Source organism: Anoplolepis gracilipes, chromosome 10, assembly GCF_047496725.1.
Source record: "Anoplolepis gracilipes chromosome 10, ASM4749672v1, whole genome shotgun sequence".
Lineage (NCBI taxonomy): Eukaryota > Metazoa > Arthropoda > Insecta > Hymenoptera > Formicidae > Anoplolepis > Anoplolepis gracilipes.
The window spans coordinates 2,646,535-2,671,787 of record NC_132979.1 but is presented as its reverse complement, the minus strand read 5'-3'; the positions used below and the strand labels follow the sequence as shown (position 1 = coordinate 2,671,787).

Below are 25,253 nucleotides of genomic sequence, written 5' to 3'. Positions count from 1 at the left end.
GTCATGTCGTATTTATGTCATGTTTTATAGGAGAAAAACGCCTGTCGAGAAATCTATAGACTCGTCTGAATAAATAGTTACGAGGAATTTCTTACACGCATGTATACAGCTAATCGAGTCACAGTCATTACTTCCCTAACGGCGTGTACACATTAACAATCATCTAAACAGGCAATAAATGTCAACGGTAAGCGATAAGCAGATGCGCTTTATCGTTCGATTACTCGTGCGAATTAAATACGATTAATATTTAATAAGCGCATGTATGTAAAAAAAAAACAAAACAAAAAAAAAAAATAAGATCGCGTAACATTCAACACTTAATATCGCAGGTATTTATTCGACCGCGCAACATTGTCGTAAATTGAAAAGAACTTTGAGAAATTTCGCGTGAATCACAAAAGAGAGGGAGCTGGTCCGCGCGACCCGTGACCGATAACACGCTTCTGCGTCGCGTCAAGAGAAGCGGCTCGTTGTTCTCGATGTTCGTGCCGAAAAAATAAGATCAAACGCGAAGCGCGCGATAAATCAACCGTCCAGCGCGCGGACAAAAGTATCTCCAAGTTCATCGAACCGCACTTATACACGCCCGAAGATACGAGAACGTACTGGACAATGAGCCGGTAGCCGCCGTTGTCCCTCGTCCCTTGTCGAAATGCACGATGCACGATGCATGCGCGACACGCGACTTTCACGCGCACGCGGTCCTTTCCGCGTGTCACGTGCCATGAATTTTCGTCGCCGCTCGATCGACCCATCTCGCTCCAGTAAATTAAATCGCCCACGCGTTCACGTAATACAGACACCAGAGACACGCATGGGTGTATTATAGCGTAACGTAACGAACCATCTCTCGTATCTAAATAATTGTGTAATTAATTTTGGGATTCCATTTCATGCGTACGCGCGAGCTTTAATTATATTAGAAAATGAGCAATCGGTATTCTTCAGTTTTTAAGGTAAAATGAGGTTTACACGAAGAATATATAGATCCCATGTTAGAATTAGAAAAAATATTAAATTCTCTTTGATGCGACGAGACTGACTTGGAATTACTTGTAATTATGTGAGTGGACTTTTATATCCGATTTAAATCCGCCGCATAAAGAAAATGCTTTGCTTCATCCATCTGGACTAAAGTAATTAAACGCTACGCGACGTGTATTCGTTAATCGTTCATCTTCGCGGAAATCCTTTCACATTTTAATTACCGGTTTGTGACCGTTCGATATCTCTCTCTCTCTCTCTCTCTCTCTCTCCGAGAAAACCAGATTATCTCGACAATATATTGCGTTAAAGTAGAATCACTACAGAATCCCAATGTTTTATTTCTCTCGCACACCGTATTTTGTAATTAAAATAATTACGAGTATATACGAACGTTTTTCTTCCCACGTCGCGCAGTAACTACGTTAAATGTTTAGGTATTAACTTTCAAAGCATATTTTTTGGTTTACTGTTGTTAATTGCATCCGCCTTGGAAAGACAAGAATAATATTGGAGTAACGAGTGTAACGAGAGAAAAGGCAAAGAGAGAGAGAGAGAGAGAGAGAAAGAGTTAGATCTACATCCTGTAGACTTGCGCTCAAATGTAGATACTTTAATCCTGCGTCTCGCCCGCTCATGTCTAGATAAACGCATCCGGACTAATGGAAGAAGCATCTCGCAACGTGTCGCGCGAGAGTCTGAACGAAAATAGCTAACATCAAAGAAGACGCTAAGTCGTCATACGTACAGTTAAGTCTCGGATAAAGCTGTTACAACCCGTGTAAAAAAAAGGTATTTCTTTTTCATTTATCAACATTCAGCAGATACTGTAATTTCGCACGAAAATAACTCGCATCAAGGTCGGAGCGGAATCTTCGATTCCTCGTCTAACAAGAGAGTACGAATTTCCGTAAAGGGAAATAAATAATTAGATTCTTTCTCGTCCGCGATACGTATCGAATTCAGCAACGAGAGCAATTTGGCAACCAGTCGCGTTTACTATTCTCTGCACGCATTAAATCCACGTTACGCGGATGGTGCATCACGCGCTTGCTCCTTTTTGCAACAGACGAATTTAGAACGGAGAAAAGGGAGACTCGGGACACAGAGGATTACAGTTTAAATTCCACTTCCATCCGCGCGGTATAATATCCACGAACGCACATTGTGCGCTCTAATCCGGGGACGGGGGTTGATTGCGATTAAATTTTTAGCGAAACGAACGCGTTCCTTTCCTAGCGTCTACGAGAGTACAGTAACACACACACACACATTATATTTATTATATTTTCTATATTTTTAAGGAGTTATTTTGTTTATTTTAGTTTAATTTATTTTACTTTATGGGATATATTTTGGTAAAATTAGTAAGCGTACTCATATGATTTATAGAATTCCAGAAATGAAATGGTTACATGTAAATACGTAAAACATGTAAGCTGGAAGCCATCCTAAGTCGAAAGGCAAGGATTAAGAATAAATAAATAATAAATATATATATATATATATAAATATTTAAATAAATTCAATATTTAAATAAAAAATCATAAATGGCGGAATCACATCTCCGGAAACGCGTTGTCTCTTTAATGTTATTGGAATTTTACACCGATTCGCATACGTGTCTAATACGATTTCGATGCATCTCGAGTGATTGCACGACAGCGTAATCACAATCGGCGACGGGACATCGAGACTACGAAATGAGAATGGGAGGAACACGGGGGAAGGATGCGGAAAGCGAAGAGGAGAGAATCGATGATTACGCGCTTCCAACCAGCCAGCCATTAATATACGCGCAATTTCGCGGCGACTTCTCCGTCAAATCCGCATTTCCCGAGCCCGTTCTTTGCCCCGGCAATTGCTCCTTTTCGCTACAGATATAGAACGCGGAAAAGGGAGTAGCAAACTTCTCTGCGAAGAGAGACGTAGTCGATCCTACGTCTTACCTATATCACATGTCCAAATACAAATACGCACATTCGAACGTTTACGATGTCGCTTGACAGATTGCCCTTTTACCTGCGATACGAGACGATGCGATGATCATCGACGGTTACGTAATTTCCGCGATTGTGTAATCAATCAAAGCTCGCGATTTCTACGGAATAAGTCAAGCAGGACTCGTTATTAGAAGCGTCAGTTATGTCGGGTTCACGTCACAACGATCCACGTGGTATATGACATATGACCTCTTTCGCTTCCTCCTCCTTCCCCTCCTTTCTCTTTCACTCCCGTATATACAATATCGATAATATCATGCACTTTCTGACGCATCCCGTTGCGTGTTTGAACGCATGAAGCTAGGATACACAAGAAAAGATACAGCCATGTAGCTCGAAACGAATGAGCGACCGACGAACAATGTAATGACAAACGAGCCTGAACGCAACCAGGCATCGTTCCTATTTCCGCCCGGAAAGAAGCGCGTTGTCCACCGGCACTTAATAGACTTGATATTCAATTCACGTGACATTAGATATTTATAGATCGATCCAAGTTTACATTTTTATACCAATGAACTGCACGCTTAAAGGTATGATATTCCATCCACGTTTGAAGGTACGTTAAAATGTGTGATATAAGAGTTCGAATAATTATGAATCACATATCTACATAGTCGTGCAGGAATTTATAGAATTATATTAATTTATTACATGTATATTAATAAATTATTAATATAATTATTAATAAAATTATTATTAATTCCAAAATTGATATTAATAATATAATTTATATTATTATATTAATTATATTAATTTATAAAAGGAAGGCGTTTTTATCTTGCGTGGAAAATGTGCGACCGTTGACCGAAGGATTACGCGACACCGCGTAACATTCATATTTTCACGTACACGATAATATTCTTCGAATGGACACAACAGTCGTCCATGTTCGTTCAAAAATGATAATAAAAATAATTACGTCTTTCTTATAAGAAGCGATTTATATATTCATGTTCTTTCACGCGAGCGTTAGGCATTGATATCTAGTATGCTTATAATTGAGCGCGATATACAAGTAGGAGGGACGCGCAGGACAAGAGCGACTCCACACATACAAACTCTCTCGTATATCGCGTTGGTTGCGGCTGCAGCAACCATGTGCGTGCGTGCGTGCACACGCAAAGAGTGCGTGTATGTATGTCCTAAGCGTAGATACCGCCAGTGGCACGATCACAGACGCGAACGACTCGTGTATATAAATAGCTAGTTAGGGTCGATGGACAGACTAAAGAGGAGAGAACGTGAGAGTCGGGAGAGATTCATTCACCTGCAACAGCAGCCGATCGAACGCGTCTAACAGCGCAATTACCCCACTTGATCAATTTGCTCGTCGAGCTACTCTTGACCCGCTGTCGCACATTGTTAGTCGGAAAAAAAAAAAGAATCTGACGTTTCCAACGCTTCTGGTACGCTTCATGCGCGACGCAGAAAAGATAAGACCGACCGCGAAGTGTTTCCGATAGATTTTCCGCCGCGTCGGTTAAATAAATTTGAATGAAACAAAAAGAATAAATGAACAAAAATCAGAATTAGAGCGGAGCAAAATTCTAAATTCCAAACAGCCTGTCAAATTGAACATCTGGTAATAATTATACGGCATCCCTTCCTTCCTTCCGGCGACTCGCGGTATAGATTCGGGATAATTATAGCATAATTATACGCGTTCCAATCCCAGATATTAATCAAATTGACCGGGCGCGAAAGATGAGATATCGATTATCGCGATATTACGTCATACTCGCGATGTGTACGAACGGTCGCGAAAACCGAAGGATGTGAGGGGTCGTTTATTATTACATATATTAGTGCGTTAGTCGGAGCGCAAATTTTGCCATCTCCCTCGGGCATCTTTCGAGATCCCATAGTTCCACGGTTCCAAGATTGCACACATCGGACAAGTGCCAATAATTGTAACGGCACTTTGCTTCAAGGAGCTTGGAAAACGCGCGATGTTTTTCTTATCTCTCGTTCGCGCGTCAGCGAACGTGTAGATAAAAATTATCAGAGGAACTCGCAGTATAAAATAATCAATTTGGCAGGCGGTCTCGTTGGTTTTATTTTTATTTTTTTATTTTTATCCGGCCATTAGCCGGAATTAGACGCTGCCCGACACTCGGCCGGTCATTAGCGCTGGAGCGATTATTAAATCGTTCTAATAAATCATTCGTTCAAACAACGATTACGATTTCCGTCTAAATCGATAAAAGCATGTGGAAAAAACAACGTTAATTGATTAGAGATGGACAAGGAGTGCGGAAGACGAGCGCGACAGTCACGTTTCATTCAACCAAGTCGCAATCGATTCAACGATTATCGTGCCAAGATCCGACCGTGCCTGGAATTCCCGTTAGTTGCTTAGAAGTCGCAATGTCAAAAGTGGCAGCAACGAGACACGATCGGACTTTAAGACGGGAATTGTGATGCCACAGAAGCTCGTGGGTGTACGCGACATTGTCGACGTAATGCGGCTACGAAAGGTCGTACACGCTTAAAGGAACGATGAAACCGTAGATAGCGCGTCTCAACAGGAAAACGTAATTAGAAGCGCTGGCTCGAAAGCGGCAATTATATGGGATGTCCCATCCTTGCCACATTATTTTATAATAGCAGATTCTTTTATCAGTTTATTATAATTTTTTTTAAAAGAATGTCTATTGAAACTTTAATAACGATCGTTTAAATATATCTTTTTTTATAGCTATTAAAGTATATGTAAAGGCTATAATTAATGTGAATGATATAGGATATAATTTTCTGATTATCTATGATGTGTCTATGACGCACAAAGCGTGAAATAAAAATGACGCAAAGAATAAATGACGATTCTCTTCACGATTCATATCAATTGCTGTGATGCATCGCGAGTAAAAACGTAAACGTGATTGGCGCTTTTGCGTCTGATGTGAGTTAAAATTATGTTTGTATCTTGCAATGTCGATAGACACCTTGGGCGAGAAATCTCTGTGATTCATCACGGCGAAATATAAAAGCAGTTCCCATAACGTTATTAAATCTACGTCTCTCTTTCAAATTGACACGTGTACCTTCGTGGTATGACGTATATATTTGACGCCGAAATTAACGCCACTTTGTGCGTTCGCCCACGGCATCAAAGTTAACATAAAGCGAATGGTAAAAATACTATGATTATTTTTGGAGCGAGAACTCGAGGAACTCCAACAACTATACGAGTTTACACCAACTCACGCGACTCTCTCGGCCATGCTTTTAACTCTGCGGATGTCTCATTAATTTCTCCGACGTTTCTTTCGCAAGCACTCGCCTGCGTTTCGATAAAAATTCCCACTTTCACACGTCGTTCCAAAACTTTTGCCTAATCACGATCTTGAACGACTGTTATTGACTGCGAGGTACTCGAAGAGAGGAAACTCATTCGCCGGACAAACTTGGGCAATTAAAAACTAAGACTCTCTCGAGCTATATATTTAACCGGTTCAGATACAAGTTCGCCTTCGAAAAGCTGCAAATTATTCGTCAATATAACTAAATATTATATTTTACATCAATTTCCGTAGAAATCCAAATGCAACCAAAAATCTAGATTCGAATGTATATAATTCGACATCGATTTTCGCCAACTACCTTTCAAGTATAAGCATCAAGTTATTATCTTCACGTTCACAGAGACATGTAATAGGAACACTAGTCTTGCGTAAAAAACCGAATAAAGGAGACGCACATATTTTTTTTTTACAACGCAATCACTCGATGCGAATCGATATTCGAATGCGGAAGAAGAGGGGACACTCGCGACTGGAAAAAAGGGCACACACGTAGGGGATGTGTGGGCGGACTCTTCTTCCGGCACGATCCGAGCAGCCTTGCGGCGGGGCAGCGACTGTCTTCGCTACGAGAAGCTACCGTGTGTCCCTCACATACGCACTTCTTGCGCTCACGCACTCCGCCTGCCTTCGTTCTCTTCGCACTCATTGCACTGCAACCTCTCCCTCTCCCTCTCCCTCTCTCTCCTTCTTTCTTTTTGTCCCTCTCTTTCCTCGCTGCTTGTGTTCTCCGTCCTTGCGCTTTACCGTCCTCGTCACTCTCTATCAGCGCTTATCTCTACCTCTCCCTCCTCCTTAAATGAATAAATCAATTCTTGCTCTTCCTCTTTTCTTTCTCCCGTCTCGTCCTCTGCCTGCCTTCGTTCTCCTCTGCCTAGCTCTCGTCGTCCTTTTAATCCCCTCTGCATTTTCTCAACGTGTTCTCCTTTGTGATTTTTTTCATTTTCCAGCTTCGTCAAAGACAATAGAAAAATGCCCTCGCTAATCATTCACCTTCCTTTAATTTTGCTCATCTTTGTGTTTATCGATTTTTCTTTGGTATATATTAAAAGTATCTCTCATTCTTTTTTATTAAAAGAAATAACATGAGAAAGAACTATGTCCATTTACTGCAGTGATTCGAAGAAAATAAGGGTAGCAGGCTCTCTGAAGGAAATACACGGGATTAAAGAATGTCGACCAAGCGACGACGATGAGAATTAGTGTCACATCTTCAAACAAAACCTCTTGTACAATATCGTGCGAAAAGTTGAGTATTTTGCGGGAATCCTTAAGTTTTATATCGCTCTAAAGAAATGGGAACGAGTGACCGAATTCTTTTCTTTTCTTTCTCTCTGCATACAATTTTTATGAATTACAAAGCAAGTGATATACAATCCTATTCTTGCCGAAAAAATAACTGGGAATGAAACATGAATGATTCATCATGAAATATTTCAGAGCGAACATCGAGGCAACAGGGGAAACTAAGTGCTCACGACCGCGAATAAATTTGTGTCACATGCGTGACAGTGCGTCGTTAGAGAATAATCGTTAAATTGTTAAAGAGGATTAATCGTATCATCGTGGTTGAAAATTTACGCAGATGTCCTGAAACTCCTCCAAATGTCGCGATGAGATATGTCGTTTAAACCGATCGATGTCTAATACGACGTAAAACAATGATGACGTAAACGTAGAAACAATCGCGCGTAATGTGACTCTTATTTAGATCGGCTCTTAGATCATGTACACCGGTGACTCAATCAGAAGGAGTAGAAACGCGAGAAATTTCATATGTTCTTCGATGCATCGTTGCAGAAACGTGATATCGAAATCATCGCTAACTTATTCTTTCGAGCTTGTCTCATATATTGTAAAAAAAATATTATAGAATTACGTGACAAAAGTATATGATAAAAGTATAATAAAATTACATAATAAATAATAGAAATGAATAATATCTCTATCATTTAGTGTGGAATTTTACACTTATTGTTTAGGCAAGTTTAGGTATATTCTTTTACAATATACAAAAGGAAAATCATTATTTATAATTCGGAATCAAGACAATATCAACGATTTTTTTTTTTAGAGTTATGTGACAGTCAACTCACAAGGGAAGTGTCACAACTGCTCGACACCGATTTGATTCTCCTTAAAATATGTTGTTAAATACAAAAATCTAAGAGACACGTATTTTTTTATACGTGCGCTAATTCATGTTTAGGGGGTGAGACTCCCTTTGGAAAAAAGCGGTATTTTCTTTCAAAGTCGAATATCGTCGAAACTATAAGAGATAGAAAAAAAATTTATTAAATAAAAGTTTAACGGTTTTTTTAAAGCTTTAATTTGGTGAAAAAAACTAACAATTTTTTAAAAAAATATGAGTAGTGGAGGGTTTTTGGAAAAAAAATAAATAAAAATAACATTTTTTTTCTCATAACTTTAAAGTTACTCTTCAAACCGTTAAACTTTTATTTAACAATTTTTTTTCTATCTCTTATAATTTCGACGATATTCGACTTTGAAAGAAAATACCGCTTTTTTTCAAAAGGGTGTCTCACCTCCTAAACATGAATTATGGCACGTATAAAAAAATACGTATCTCTTAGATTTTTGTGTTTAACAACATATTTTAAGGAGAACCAAATCGGTGTCGGACAGTTGTGACACTTCCCTTGTCAGTACAATTTTTCAAAATACTATATTTTTATATAGCTACGATTACAAACAAAATCATTGTTATCGAAGACAAAATATTATCTCTTGCATTGAAAACTTAGATTATTAAAAAAGTTAAGAGTGCAAAATTCACATGAATGAAAATTAAATAAACTCATGCAGATGCGAAGCAAAGTAGAAAACTTTAAGCTGAAAAGTTTAGAACAAGTATTATCGCATTGAAAATTACGCATTGCTCTTAGCTTTATTTTTAGAAATTTTGCGGAAATACAAAATTTCGAAAATTTTTCTTTATTTAACCGGCACGTGTAAAGAGCGGTAGAAATACGTTGACAAAAGCACGAGATAGAAAGTAAAGGAAAGCCAAGCTATCGCCAAGCCACGATATCGCGTTTTTCGCTACTCTGCTTGCCTCCCGTCCCGATTGTGCGTGGTGCATCTCACATGGAAAGCTCATGTTTGCGGTGCATGTCGACACAGCTGTTGGGAATCGACGTGGCTACGGCCGTTACGACCACCGCCTCGATCCGGTGGCTAGCGCGATCAGCCATGTAAATATAAGCGCGAGCACGCGCGCGCAACTTTATTAACAGCCTATTATTCTGTGGTAAAGGTCCGAACAAACTTTTATTATCTCTTCGTGCTACCGCACGTGAGATCGAGAAGCCTATCACTTTCAACTATAGGATAACTCGGTAGATGAGAGCGTTAAAGAAATATTTATGAGAAAATTTATAATATTCATGTAATTTCTCGTACTTAAAAGGCATTCTTGTTTCTCCGTTTTTTCAAGGCAACATTCTTTTGCCAACCTCGACGATTATTCCGTTGAGTAATTAATTAATTCACATCGTACATATATTCTTAGTACGAAAGTATATTTTGGAAACGCTTGTGCGATTTCTACTTGACATGTAGAGATTAAAGAATGATTAATGATAATACGAAGCCGCCGCGAAATTAATCATCCTAGATCTTCCAGGAACTTATTGAAGGGTCGACTTAATCTCGTTCTTATGCACGCGTAGCCAATCTTATTTGTCGCCACTCAACTTTGTCTATTTTAAGATCCATGAAAGCACGTGCGCGCACGAAAAGGTCAATACCGTAAGAGAGAACCGGGATCTGATGCGCTCTCGACATTATTATGTAATTGCCGTCATACATCATCTTTAATGAATTTCATGCAAAACAGCAAGAGCCACTAATTACAAAAAAATATATTTATTCATCGTTTATGCATCGCAAGATGATTCAAAAGATATCAAGAATCAAATGTCTGCTATTCTTTTTTTTTTCATCTTTTTTTATAAATTTTTAAAAATCTTTTACGCGTTTCTCCAATCAGCCGATCAACCCCTAGATTGCCTCGTCACAAACTACCTGAAGAACAAAGCTTCGTTCTTCACCGAACGTAACAGTACTCGCGGTTGAATCATTCACCACCCACGGTGGATTGAGACCACGACGAGACGATGAGAAGAGATTGAAGAAGACAGACCAGAGAGAGAGAGAGAGAGAGAGAGCAACAAGGAACAAAGACAGAAAGAAGAAGGACGTTATTGTCGTTCAAGCACTTTACGCCAATTTGCAGACGCGACGTTTTGAAAAGGATGTTCCTGATAATATGGAAAGCGTTGAACCCAGCGGAGGTCAAGTGGACTAGTCGTTCCTCGCGCTAGTTACGACAGCTAATGGAATATATGCACCGGTGACGAGGCGAGAGAAAGAGAGAGAAGATCTAAACAAACACTGACCTAATTAGCCGGAAGGTATGATCGAGATGAATGAGACAGACGCGGTGTCTTTGTTTGCAGATTAATTTATACAGCTGTGCGAAAAAAAATAATAATAAAGGACAGTCTTAATAAAAAACATTAAAAAAATCACAATGTCTTTAAAATATATTTTAAAAAATTATTTACGCTCTGTTTTTTTTTTTTTTTTTTTTCTAAAATTATCTATATAGTAGAATAAAACACATACATTAATTATAAATTACTCTAACAATTCAACAATCTTTAAGAACAATAAATTATAAATAATTACGCAGTTATTTTTACCGTTATTATACGTAGATAAATAAGTTGCATTGTCTTTTGCAATAACTCTCTCTGAATCTCTCCAAGATACATAAAGCACCGAGAGATTTTCACTCTACGAAAACTGCTTTCATCACTCGTGTAAACGCATAATACCCTTCGACACGAAGCCGCTATTCGTTTCGAGATACAATCTTGCACGAAAGAAAAAGATAGAGCGCGGTTGAAGTTTCTTTTCTACAATTGCAGCTGTAAAGGCGCGTTGGGTACAAAATGGATAAAACGGCAGGATGAGAGCACGTGGAAGAGATGTAAAGGGACATAATGGAGGAGAGAAGGTGTGGAAGGGAAACAAGAAGGAAATCTTCTTCACTATCTACGAAGTGAGAGACCGCGCGTAATAAGTGGCTTGAAATGTCTGAGAAATCGAACGAGACACGGCTCGTTGCACTCTCTCGTTTCTGGTTCTTCTCCTTTTCCGCAAGCGCAAACGACAAGCAGCGAGAAGCGACAGAAAGATGAAGACATTACGCGAAAAAGACACATAGAATGTTTTTGACTTTGATGGTCATCTGTCCGTTAGGAAAATCGCATGCACTCACACATATACTTCTGCTTCGCATCATGCTTTTTTACTTGGTAGAAAAAGTAAAATGTTCAGGTAGTTTGTGACGAAGCAAATTAGGCACTGATTAGCTAGTCGGCTTAGAGAACGCGTAAGAAATTGAAAAATTTGTGAAACATGAAGAAGAAGAAAGAATAATAAACGCATTTATTCCATAAAATATGTAATTTTTTACTTCTTCAATTATTTTCAATTACGATAAATAAACGTATATACATTTTTTATATTACATACATATATGAATCTATGTACATCACAATAGAGCAAATTTGCTAACATTGCGTACGAAATTCACTTTATCAATATATCGTTCGAGAATGACATTATCAATTATTTAGATAAATCGGAAAAAGGGTTAAACGAATAATTTGTTTGGCATCGCTTTAAATATAACTCCGAAAACGACAGCTACGAAGCAACATATTTTCGAAATATTTGGCCTCGTTATATACTTACTTGCCCGCCTTTTCGATGAGATGCGAAATGGAAAACGACAAAAGAGGAATGGGGATGCAGGAGGTGGCCGCATCCCGCGGGATAATAACCGGACGGAGGTGGATGTTAACTACTAGGTCCGCGTAGGCAGACTCACCTGAAATGATCGGCCAATTTGGTGCGACCGCTTATTATCGGTCGCAGAAAAAGCAGCGCGGAACAACGGGGTGCGGAGCGAACCGATTTGAAATCGCTCGTTTCGCCTGTCGGCGATTTTCGAGAAAGGATGCGTGTTGTTCGTCTAAATATATTTTCTCGCGTGCGAGATCGCGTTAACGAATGAAGAAACGATTCCATCGTTTAGCAAACTATTTATCTTTCACAATCAAGTCCGATTTCTATAATCTCACGCTTGATTAAAAAACGTAAATTTGAAACGTATGTATATGAAGGATTGCCAAGTATCTTTGATTCTTTATAGAGGTTTAATTATTTCTGAAGCAACTTATGTGAATAATTGCAAATGATTGCACCGAGAGGTCGGAAACGAAGGACGTTCCTCGTAAACGAAGTCAATGAACCGGGAGGAGAGGAAGAAAAGAGTACGCGCGAAGATTTTACGAGATGGCAGCCGTTAACAGCACGGTTGCCGAATAAACTCTGCAGAGCATTCTGGAAATTATTTCCATCGTAAATCCTTCCTTTCTCTCGACAAACGTTTAAAGTCATATCTCGTAAAGCGACGCGCGAGCACACGGTGAAGGCATGGACACGTTAGAGAAGTATACAGCTCTCCATTATCGTACGCTTCTTGATTGGATTATTCCAACCGATTGGCCGTTTTCAATTTATAATAGCTTGCAATTTTTCACTCAATAAATATCCTTCGTTAGCTACAATCTGCTTCTATTCGAATTAAATAAAGAAATGATATCCTTATATTGCATTTAAAAAAAAATCTATAATTCGTAACGGTATTAATATTAAAAAATAAAAATAAACTTTTATTTATAATTTTATACGCCGTACATTTCGACACATATTCTACACATATATATTTTTAAACATTTTGTATTATATGTATATAAATATTCCGTAATTGAAACGAATTCGATCGTTATTTATTTTAATCAACAAAATGGAGAGAAAAAATAAAACAAACGGGAAAGCGTAACTACAACAACTAAACTTTTATCGAAGATTTAAAGAAATTATATAAATAATCTGCGCTAAATAAAATCAATAAATCTAAAATAAATAAAATTCTCGAAAATCAGAAAAATTCTGAAAAACATTTTTAAATGAAATCTGAAATAAATCGATAATTATATTCGCACGTATACGTACATACGCCTCTTCTTGCATGACAGTTTACATCTGGATGATTAATGATAGCGGCATTTAATTGCAATATGCATCTTATCCGCTCATTGGAAACCAAGAGCTCTCGAGGTTACTCGCGCGCGCGTATGCGGTCGGTGGCGTTAATTACCGTGGTAAAATGACTGATATCATCTTGGTAATCCAAACGAGTCGTCGCGAGACGCGCGGTAAATTGTTTCTACCGGAAACGCGAGTCCGTCGCCGTTCTCATCTTTGTCGCGCTCGCATAATCGCGAAATTGCTCGGAGAATAGAAATTTCGTCGCATATATGTGCTCGGTTGTTAAATTACCTCGACCATGTCAATTCGCAAATTGTCGTCTAGCGCTCGCGATAACATCGTATAATCATCTCTATTTCAAAAGAGTTATTATATGTCATCACTGTTTGAAATAAATACAATAGTGTCGAAAAAAATGCAATAATTTTGCAAAAAAAAAAAATTAATCTAATTTCTATTTATTCTCACCCGAAACGAAGAGCCTTGATTGAAACTTTTTCGAAACTCCCGTTAATCTCCTATCGACGCTTAATCATTTACGACGCCTAATTAAATAGGGGATTAATAAATCCGCAGGAAAAGCGGCAGAACTTTTAAAGCGACGGGTTTTCCTATCGCGACTTATCACGGCATATAGATGTGTTGGGACCGTTAGATAAGATTAGATGAGACTTTTTGCAAACAGTAAGCCGTGACAATGGGTGATGCGCGTCCGTTTCTGGCTTCCGGTTTCTGATATGAAGATGCGTTTCTCGGAGCGAGATACTACTTTAATTATAATACCTTTCTCTGTTTGTTATCTATCGATTACATATATCGATTAGCTTGAAAGATTGAGAAGAGGAAAAAGCGAAAGAGGAATTTCATACGCGACGAATTTTCTGATGTGTCGATCCGCCGATGACCGCGGTGACAATTAATTAAGGTTCGAGAAATCGCGTGACCGGAAATACGAACGAGAACTGCTATAAACGGCGTCATGCGTGGGCGCATTGCCGTGTTCGTTGTTCTGATACTAAGGAAGCGGTATTATAATGATTACCATATCGCGAATAATATCCTTGAGCATTATATTAAGTACAATAGAATATTATATTCTTTAACTCTTTGCAATCCGTATTAATTTCCATCGATAAGTTTGTTAATTATTATCAACACATACACACATTATACGTATTATGAATATCTAAAGAGCTAGGTAGAGACTTGCTGCTAAAAATTATAAATTAAAAAGATTTCTCAGTCAAATAAAATCATTTAATATCTTTTGGTCTATTTAATATCTCTCAAGTTTGAGTTATATTTAATCTGTTTGCATAATATTTTATTCATTATTTTTATAATGATAGAATTGTAATATAAAAGATGAGAAAAAAAACATTAGCGAATTGAAAATTATCTCGTTTACACACCTAGGCAAAAAAATTATGACTGATTGATAATACATTCAGAAAAACAATGATAATATTCAACCGATGGGTTAGTCACTAACAGTTATAATGTACAAAAATTACCCTTTGATACAGATTACCCTTAAATTATACCTCGGATTACTTAAGATTACCTAGTAGTATCTCAAATAAAAAATAAATTTTGAAAAAGAAATTTTACTTTAAATTATTTTAACGCTAAAGATTATTTAGATTTACCAAAAATATTCCTTGGATTACTCAAAATTTTGCTGGGATTGCCGCTGAATTACCTAGCCCTTGTACAAAAAATTACCTCAGTGACTAACTCCTCGTATTCAACTAATTCACTCTATATGTATATTTATGTATATCCGACGCGATAATACTTATATATATTTTTTCATCTATTTTTTTTCTTTTTTTTATAGTAGTACATCGAACGAACCGTATCGAACAGGATGTAAGTATACATCAGGGCAAAAAGCATAAGAGAGTCGAACACGAACTTTCGATTATACGCACTATAAATTTTCAGGTCACGCATCATTAACTCGCCGATAGCTGAAAATCGGGCTAGATCGATGAATCCCAGCGGAAGGTAATATTGGTCGTAAATTATTTCGCGTTACGAGAGAGAATCGTAAAGACACATTTCATTGCGCGATTGCGTAGATAATTAGCAAAGAGAAAGATAATAGCTCTTCTTCCCTTCCAATTCTAATGGAACAAAAAATTCTTACACTATTAAGATATTCCTATGGGAAAGAGATTCATATATTTCCTAATTAGCTGCGGGATCGTAAAAACTGATTGCAAAAATAGTTTAATTAAAATAATTAAACTATAATAAAAATAATGTAAATAATAAATTTGATAAATATATTTTACTTTACAATGAGAAGCGACCTTTAAGTAGTAATTGTTGTCCGCAGAAAAGTCAAACGACGAAGATGATTTTTGCACAAACAATACATCGTAAATGGACAAAATTATATATGCAACGCGCCATTAAAAAGGAAACTAATAGAAAAGCGTAACCACAGCCCAGAAGACTAAATCGTTTCTCGGGGTACATAAAGAAATCGGCGAAAGGGATTGGCTTGTCTGACGAACGATCGGTTTCTTGATCGAATCGAGATACGATGGGCGCTCTCAGTCTTCCCTTCTCGGTTTTCCTCTACCTGTTACCGTCCTCTACAGTGCCGGTGAGTCTTTTTCTCATTTAAATTGCGCTATTCAATGCGACACGCTGCAAAGTTCATCGCATTTTTTTTCAGAATATATCTTCCGATTTTGAAAAAGTAACAACTGTAACCGAACGATTGAACGATGTCGTCGGTATCATTGATGCGCCAAAAGATATTCGCGGAGATAAAAGGAAAGTCGAACATGAGCAAAGCTTTGTGAATGGTGGCTCTTTACATCCGTTGGGAATAATAAAACCCATAATAGGTTCCAACGACGCGACGAAACTCAATGTGGATTTTCAAGCTAAAGTAGAGTCGAAAAAGCATCCCGATCACGCAGGCATCTCGACGAATGTCCAGTTCGCGAAACAGGCGGAATGGTTGCTCAACGTACCATCGGATAAACTTTCGACGGAAAAAGAGCGGATTAAAAGCTTAACGAGAGTTTTGAAAAATGAAAATATGAAAAATGCGAATATTTTTAATCTGTATATCCCAGGTATCACAGATACGTTAATAAAAAAATTTTCCAAAACAAATATCGGGCTCGTACCGAAAGACACGGATGGGAAAAATAATGCTGATAATCATGTTACAAGAAAAAACAATTACATCCGACTCTGTAGGAGAACAATTGACAGGTCGGCGGCGAGTCTGATGCAAAAACTACGCGGTAAGGATTGCGTGAAGCTTCCGAGAAGCGAATTTTATCTTGAGCAAGATACGAAGGATACGACGAATCAGAAGGAGAGCAAGATTAAACTAGTAGGATTAAAAATCGGAACTAACAATGGAAAGAATGTTAAAGACTCCGATAGTGGAAGCGACGAGCAAAGTGGAACGACAGAATCGCTTCGATCGCAGAAGCTTCTATTTCAGACGGTTCGATCAATTATGAAGAACTGAAACAAAAAGTAATCGATAAACTTGGAATGGATCTGAATATCAAGAAACCGGTGATTAGCGGAAAATTGGTAAACCCACGCTATCCGTAAATATATTAAAAATATGATATTGTAATTAATGCGTTATGTCAATCTCGATTAACAATTTAAACTCCTACATATATATTTGTATGTACGAGAGTATGCTATTACATTATTTGTCCATGTTGAACAGATTTTTTATCCAAAAATATATGGAAAAGAGATAAAAAACGAAGCGCATATTTTAGTAAAATCGCTTATATTAAAATGTTTGAATAAATACAGAAATAAAATAAATGATATATTTACACAGAATTTATATATATATGATTAAATAACGAATATTTCCAATTATAAGATGTGCTTACGCAAACTCGTTGCAGTTCGTTTAAGTAGTGTGGGACTTTTAGAATGACACGCAAAATTTCCCTACCCTTTTATAATTCCATATTTATATTACCCTTCCTCAAAGAAAAAAAATTCCAGATCCGGTTCGAGGTCAATTCCCTCGACTTACATTCAAGGTTGGAGCGTGTGACACGGCCGTTAAAACACAATAGATCATTTCAAGTTGTTGCGGAATATAATTAATCTTAACAGAGCAGTCGCGCGGATATTCGCGACGATTGGCGGCCTTCGCGCCGATCAACCAGAACGAGAGTTAAATGATTTTTCCGCTCTTAAGTCTCTCCATCATGTCCGGCGTCTTGTGATTTATTATAATACATACATATATCGACAATTTAAAAATAGAAAAGCTTGTGACAAACATTTCCGAGAGTTACAGAGATATATTGCAAATTGTTTCGACTTGACGAGAGCTTTCCGCACGAATGTGCGTATTGAGTTATATAATCATGCATACATCGTGTCCATCTAATTATTTGTGCGTATCTAGAATATCACGTCTACGAAATCGCATATGCGAGAATCGGGTGATACGAGAATCGTGAGAGTTACATGATCATCTATTAAAACGCGATATAGATAACCCTATATAACAATGCAATATGATCTATAGTTTGCGAGTTGTTGCGACTTAAACTTGGTCGCATTATGTTTCGCGTTCTAATATTACGATTAATGCGAAATGACACTCGAGCGGTGCCGAAAACTATTTTTACCTTATATATTATTAGATATATCTTTCCCATCTTTAACTAAAATGATTTAAAAATTTTTTGCTATATTACAATTATTCTAGGATACAAAGTGAAACGTGACAAATGAATATTTCCAAGGATATCGCTGAATGAAAAATGTAATTAAGCAAAATTGCAGAGTTTTAAATTATACTTTTTGGACATATTTATTATACTTTCTTTTGTACTTGTAACCTACAATCGCCAGTCAAATTTTTAAAATCAATTTTATGTCCGTTTTTTCATATCCATTTATAATTTTGAATGACTATAGGTATTATATTTATAATCTTCTCTTAGCAAATTTTAGAAACTAGAAAATAGTATATAAACTCGAAATGCTGTCGCTTTTAAATTCAGTTTTAATTTTTACATCATTGATAATGTTCGAGATATTCACATTTTATGCATTTTACCCTCGTTAAATATTACATAAAGGCATAAATTAAAGTCACGATAATAAGATGTGTTTAAAAATTTATTAGCAGAAAAAAGGTTCAAAGCGCTTGAATACTTTTATAATGCGTTAGATACATTCTAGCTGCACGCACAAAAGCGATAAAAGACGTACAAGTGCCGGCGAGACGGCGACAATGTAACAATTGGGGCAGAAGCCCAATCTGGAGGTCAACTCGCTTGGAAATTTGTTCGATGAGCAAAGCAAGGTACTTGTGTGCTCGCGCATTTGCGATTCACGCATGTGCAAATTGTTTTCAATTACAAACTTGGTTGAAATGTTTATCTCTTTAGAAAAAAAAAAAAAATAAAAAAAATAAATTAATACAACATGTAACCACACACACGTGATATGATGTATAACAGTTTAATTTAATTGAGTTTAATTTGAAAGCTGCATAAAACTATCGATCGATCTACGAAAAAAGGCGGATTCCCAAAATTCAGGAAAAAAAGGACTTGTGCGAGACTGCGCGGTGGATTTCTGCGCAATTACCCTATATATAATCACCTTAATGGCGAATATTTTGCCGAAACAGTATTCTTTAATTAAGTTTAACGGAAACGCATATTCTCGAAAAAGAAGAAAAGCGCGCGATAAAAATGAAGAGGGATCCATGAATACGCGCGTTCTCGAGTGCCGCCGCGACGTGCCTCCCTCGGCGATCGATAAATTTAATTACGTACACATCGGGAGCAGCGCAGCCATTCTACCCCGGATGTTAAAACTATGCCGGATACGAGAGTTCGCATTCGTGTATTTGACTGCCCCCCCCCCCTTGAACCGATAATGATTTTCCTTCTATTATTGTCCACGTAAGATAATGATAAGATAATAAAATATACGTAGTGGACAAAAAAGAGAACGAGAGAGAGAGAGAGAGAGAGAGAGAGAGAGAGAGAGAGAGAGAGAAGTTGTTTCTATTCAACGATTCTTGATTTTTTGATAAGCGTATCGTAGAGAAATCTGACGTAGAATTAAGTTTACAATAGCTGTAAAAACAAAAAACCAAAATTTTCACACGAGCAAAAATTGGATTTGTCAAAGTAAAAGTTGCATCTGGTGAAATAATAATGTAGTGTAACCGACTATGCAATAGAACGAAATGTGAATGCGACGAATGCAAGAAAAAGATACTTCATATATGAAAAAAAAAAAAAAAAAAATATATCACAAAGAAATTGCTTTATTTATAACTCGCAATATATTACGTGACAAATTAATCGTATTGTTTTTCAAAAAATCGTGAGAAACGTTCGTCTACGAAATTTTCTCGAAATTAAATGCATGAATCGATTGATAAATGAAATCATTAAAAGAGTAGTCGCTTGAGAGATCGTAATCTCGTCTAAAGATTGTGGGATGAGATGATGCGATCATCTTCCCACGAACGATCTTTCATTCACGATATAGGATACGCGATTGCGAATTAAAATTCACGAGTTTGAGGCAAAACTCGCACAAACGTGCTCTTCGCAGATACAATTCGTAAAATCGCATCTTGCGACACATAGGTAGATATTCACCTATCCTGTTCAATCGATTATCTGACACGACGTCATCCTATGGCATTCGATCCGGCTGTGGTTTTACGTAACACGATCCGCACGCGTAATCGCTATTCTTTTTCGCCGGCGTGACCGATACCAAAGGATGGCCTCAAAGATGGCCCCTCTCTTTTTTTTCTTTCTTTCTTTCTTTTTTTCTCTCTCTCTCTCTCTCTCTCTCTCTTTCTTTCTTTCCACTACTGTCAAATTCGCGGCACCTTGGAATGACGCATTGTACGCGGCTCTCGAGATAGCGTTTCGCGGTCCCAAATTCAAATTTATCAAATAAATAATTTGTTATTGTACTCACGATTAGAACGATGATATTCGAGGAATCTGCGAGCGACGAGCGCGAGGTGTCCTGCGAGCAATTCCTCCTCCACCACCACCGCCGCCGCCACCACCTGATATCTTCGAGCAGTTCGAGCACACGCCACTTGCTGTTCGTCTCGTTGAGGGATATTTTGCACTTTATATCTACCGCGAACACCCGCGAATGCGAAAGGAGACGCGCGTGGTTGTATCAGGAAAGGAACGCGATCACCCCCGATACCGTAAACAACCGCCTCCGGGCTCACTCGCGGCGCGAATCCGATCGACCGCGATCATTTGTCGTAAACACTGGTCGCCATGCTGCCGAAGCACCTGTCAATACGGTCGTGCGGCGGCGCCATCTTGGGCCCGGCGTACCACGTGGCGCCGACAGGTGATTGTCGAAGGTACTAAATCGTATAATTCATTTACCGACGAGACGTATTATCGTACGAGCGTAATCCACTGACGCTGATGTGTTTGTTTCGCGCCAATGGAGACATGTTGAAAATTCGTGGGAATTTCTCTCGAAGAAATTATCGCACTTTTATTATATTTATGCATAATACAACGCGATATTATTCGCTTCATTTAGAAACAACCTATATTTTATCTGAATAATTCAAGATCATAAAACGGACGTATAGAGAGACATTAAGTGATTTTTATGGCAGTAATATCGCGTCGTAATGATAATCATACCGGTCAGATTAATCACACAGCGATCAATTAATTTAATGCTCGACACTCACGATGTTTTATTCCGACTTATTCTGCCAAGCGCATAAATAATCTGACAAAATACATCGTAGACGAGCGCAGAGAGGACATCCTCGACCCTCGACTTCCAACTTGCAATTCCGTTAAATAAGTAATGCGGTCCGAATCCAGAATTCCGAGTTTGCAAATCAGATTATCACGACAAACTCGAAATCTCGGAATTGAACCAGCACTATCGCGGAAATATAAGAGATCTTTATTTATTCATCTCTATTACTTTTTATGGAATAATTTACGATTATATAAGAATTATTCGAGTAATAGTTTCTATATTGAATATATCAATATGTGTGTTCCGCTTCACGCAATAAAAGTCGTTCGCTATGCGAAGGTCACGGTTATACTGTGCCGTACTTGACGAAAATCTACTTCAAATATGAGTACGTCAAGTGGGAGTAGAAGGAGAGGGGGTACTCGAAGGCACGCGAGCTCGACCTCTCTTCGTTATTATGATAACAATATGTGACTGCGCCGTCAAACAGTCACTACATTTCTCGCTTTTATTATTTAATATTAATATTATTTAATATCATCGCGAATATTATACACGTCTCGTATAATCCGTATTTGTCAGCGTCTGTATATTATTGTTCTTACTCGTATCATGTACGCATCACTCACGCACTATCGATTATTTAATGAATATTTTTTACTTACGCGTTTATTAAATAATAATTAAATAATAAAACCTTAAAACGTAATATATATTCGTGTATATTTTCTGTACTTAACATATGTGTTTCTAAATGCGCTTCGCTTTGAAGTGAAAATAATTCATGTATATTTAATTCACGTAATAGAAACTCAAAATTCTGAAATCGGATCATCCATAAGAAAAATCGAAAGATTTAATCATTTTCACCATGTCCGTTTGTTCTAAAATGTTGAAGGCCGATATTACATTTGTCGTATGACAAATTTTTCGAGCGTGTTGATTGGCTGCACGATAGAAAAATCGAATCTCTAGAAATTTTCTATCCTGAAGCCAATCAACACGCTAGAAAAATTTGTTGTATGATAAGTGTAATAGTGCCCTTATGTGCAGTTATTTAGGGACTTGTGGTACACATACAATCGTGATTAATCTTTTGTGAATATCAAAGAAACGGAAGGAGCTGAATTAATCTTGTGTAAGATCGTTGTGATTAATCATCTTGTGTAAAATCGTTATGAATCATATATTACAATACGATATTTTATAATTAAAAAAAGAATTATTTATCTCATTATATTTAAATTATAAAGTCATTGAGAATAAATAAAACGTTTGCAAGTACTAATTATATGTACAGTATATATACTATATATATATATATATATAGTATATTAAATGCGGTTAGAGAAATATCGAAAATGTCAACACAAAAATCTCAGTCACATTAATTACGCGCAATATATAAGGTAACGTAAAACAGTTAATTAAATTCAATTTCAAATAATTAATTGTAAGACAGGGAATAACAATAAGACTGTGTAACACAGTGTCCACTATAGTGTGAGTGAGACACACTGATATATATATGTTCTCTCTCACACTAGTGGACACTGTGTTACGCTGTCTTATTATATAGCTCACACAATTAAGATAACGATAACGATAACGATAACATTAATTCCGCGCAATTTGCATCGCTAAAATACTATATGATATCTCAACGTGTCTCACAATCAGCGGAAGGAAAAGGGTCGGTAAAGCCACGGCGAAACGCGTCGATACATTATCCGCATGAGGTCGCAGCTTGTACCTTGTACATACGTCATCCACCAAGCGGTCGGCCATGTTGTTTCGCCGTACGTCATCAGTGAAAGGTGAAGGAGACGTCGCACAGCCCGCACAGGTCGCACTACGCATTTTTCGCGTTCCGTGCAATTCGCGAAGCATCGTTAAACGTATTGCTAAATTAATACCGAAATTAAGTAACTGAGGATAAATATTGCGTTCCTCGAATTTGAACGTGTTTCTACGGAGGAAGGCGTCGGTATATTACTAACGTAAAGTCGCGAGGACCTGCGTCGATACCTTATCCGCGTGAAGTCAGGCGCCTGAAGTTATCGACGAAACGGTCAGCCATTATTTCGCGTCGAGTCGCGTCGCGTCAGTCAGTCGGTCAAGGTCGAGGTGATCGCGTGGTGTGCTTTTCTCGTATTTTGTTCTCGCCTAAAATGTATCGCGCCCGCGAGTGAATGCCGGAAGTGTCGGACAAAGTGTCGTATCGAGCGATCGTCGTGTTAATTAATATTGCGTTAATTCGCGCTCGTTGACAGTACTTTCCTCAATGTTGGTATTCGCGAGTGCGAGTGTTCGGGAAAGTGAATCGTCGGACAACGATCAGAAGTTGGCGCCGGTCGAGCAGCTGTGTCGCAGCGCCGATGTACCCAGTTGGTAAGTAAATTCGTTTTTTGAATTTGCATACACACATTTACGCACACAGAAACGCACAGCTGTCATAATATATCATGACGATGCGCTCTGTCAGATTTTTAAAAAATCATTGTAAAAAATAGATAGAAATGAATAACGTGTGATATTTCTGATATTATTACGTGTATATAATTATTTTATACACACAGCTCTTTTATATCTTAAAATATACATATATGATTTATTGACATTGGAAGCGTATACAAAGTTAGTGTCAATACACAGAAAAATGATTCTCGCATGCTCGATAATAAATTAAAATTGCAATGAGATATAATAAAATAGTAATGTAATAAATGAACACACATCACACATATCGGAAGAAGATGTAATAGCACAATATTCCCCTAGAATAAGAATGCTCTAGCAACACACCGTGTCGATACATTAATAGCCATAATTAAAACGACGGGCGTAATTGTGGAAAAAGAAAGAAAATGAAAAATTGCGTCAAAAAAACGCATATGCAATGATTAATGCTATAATAAATAATAATGAATCTATATCGCGTCAAGTATATGCGAAGTATATCAAAAGGACTATATCGCGATCCCCTTTTCTTTCCCGGTTAAAAAATAATAATTTTTTAAAAAGATATATATGTATAATCTCTGGACGATTATCTTCATTAACTTTAACATACAATAGCGATTTACGAACCATAATTTTAATATCTGATATTATCCGAGAAGGAGAATCGGCAATCGCGACGAATATTATCGTAGAAACAGTAGTAACAATATGACAACAATCCGGACTGCGACTGGCAAGATACTTATTTTTTTCTCGAACGCGCTTTCCATTGTGGAAATTAAAAATAACGCATTTCGGATCGTTCAGAATCGAATATCCGAGTTCACGTAAATTATTTCTCTATCGCATCGCGCTTGTATGTCTGGATGGCGTCGCGAATGATAGACTCGAATAATCGAACGCGAATACTCGATCGAAATTTATCGAATTTGAAACCGAATGATTATTAAATATTTCGAGACGACACATGATAAATGAATGTACTGCAGCAATTGTCGTTTGCCGATTTTATCAAAAGATACATTCAAATCTCGTCGAGCGAGTTTTCTCACTTTTCTCTCTCTCTCTCTCTCTCTCTCTCTCTCTCTCTCTCTCTCTCTCTCTCTCTCTCTCGTGTCTGTCGAGCCGTGTCAACTCGGTCGATTTTAATAGAGATAATTTTTCGGCTCCTCCGTCGGCTGACCGCACACTCCGTGGTACTTTTTCGTGACGATACTCCTGCTACGACAGTTCTCGATCTCCAAGAAGCACTCGTTGCTGTACGTCATGCCGTCAGTGCCGCAAACGGGATCGTAATAAGGCGGACAGATCTTTTGGCAGCCGCGAAACAGGAAACCCTGGACGCATCTTTTCATAGGCACTACGTACACGTGTTTCCTAGAGAGAAAATAAAGCTCATTTTTTTTCTTGCCACTTAAGATATTAAAATTTTATTAAATTAGAACTAAATTGATAAAAATGAAGCTTAATTGATAAATTTGAGTTAAACTCACTTTACTCGTTAAAAGCAATTACAAGATTCGTGAGTTTAACTATTTTACATAGATTAGTACTTATGTCACAAAATGCAAATATTTAATTTCTTAGTATT

At 37.6% G+C, this 25,253-nt stretch overlaps 4 protein-coding genes across 12 annotated transcripts in view; 2 read left to right on the top strand and 2 right to left on the bottom strand.

Moving 5' to 3' along the window:
* LOC140670084 (uncharacterized) overlaps positions 1 to 17,351 on the top strand; it is a 34,857-nt gene extending 17,506 nt beyond the window's left edge. The window contains exons 2-6 of one of the 5 annotated variants that reach the window (XM_072900560.1): positions 15,285 to 15,316; positions 15,392 to 15,454; positions 15,789 to 16,061; positions 16,134 to 16,878; positions 16,911 to 17,351. In XM_072900560.1, coding sequence (XP_072756661.1) covers positions 15,999 to 16,061; positions 16,134 to 16,878; positions 16,911 to 17,038 — 936 coding nt within the window. In that variant the 5' untranslated portion in view covers positions 15,285 to 15,316; positions 15,392 to 15,454; positions 15,789 to 15,998 and the 3' untranslated portion in view covers positions 17,039 to 17,351. Of the gene's footprint in view, positions 1 to 1,723; positions 1,780 to 6,786; positions 6,877 to 15,284; positions 15,317 to 15,391; positions 15,455 to 15,788; positions 16,062 to 16,133 lie in introns of those variants that run through there. The other 4 variants (XM_072900557.1, XM_072900556.1, XM_072900558.1 and 1 more) reach the window with 4 other exon arrangements.
* Positions 1 to 21,594, bottom strand: part of Fak (protein tyrosine kinase 2 Fak) — a 53,132-nt gene extending 31,538 nt beyond the window's left edge. Inside the window, exon 1 of one of the 2 annotated variants that reach the window (XM_072900521.1) lies at positions 20,426 to 21,594. The gene's annotated coding sequence lies outside the window, so the exon portion shown is untranslated. Of the gene's footprint in view, positions 1 to 6,596; positions 6,736 to 20,425 lie in introns of those variants that run through there. The other variant, XM_072900519.1, reaches the window with a different exon arrangement.
* A 1,367-nt stretch (positions 21,595 to 22,961) lies between these two features.
* The window catches only part of LOC140670071 (apoptosis-resistant E3 ubiquitin protein ligase 1), a 66,650-nt gene continuing 64,358 nt past the window's right edge, over positions 22,962 to 25,253 (top strand). The window contains exon 1 of the mRNA XM_072900524.1: positions 22,962 to 23,590. The gene's annotated coding sequence lies outside the window, so the exon portion shown is untranslated. The remainder of the gene's footprint in view (positions 23,591 to 25,253) is intronic.
* Positions 23,747 to 25,253, bottom strand: part of LOC140670080 (serine protease inhibitor dipetalogastin) — a 50,247-nt gene continuing 48,740 nt past the window's right edge. For all 4 annotated transcript variants that reach the window (XM_072900548.1, XM_072900544.1, XM_072900546.1 and 1 more), the window contains one exon: positions 23,747 to 25,039. In XM_072900548.1, coding sequence (XP_072756649.1) covers positions 24,808 to 25,039 — 232 coding nt within the window. In that variant the 3' untranslated portion in view covers positions 23,747 to 24,807. The remainder of the gene's footprint in view (positions 25,040 to 25,253) is intronic.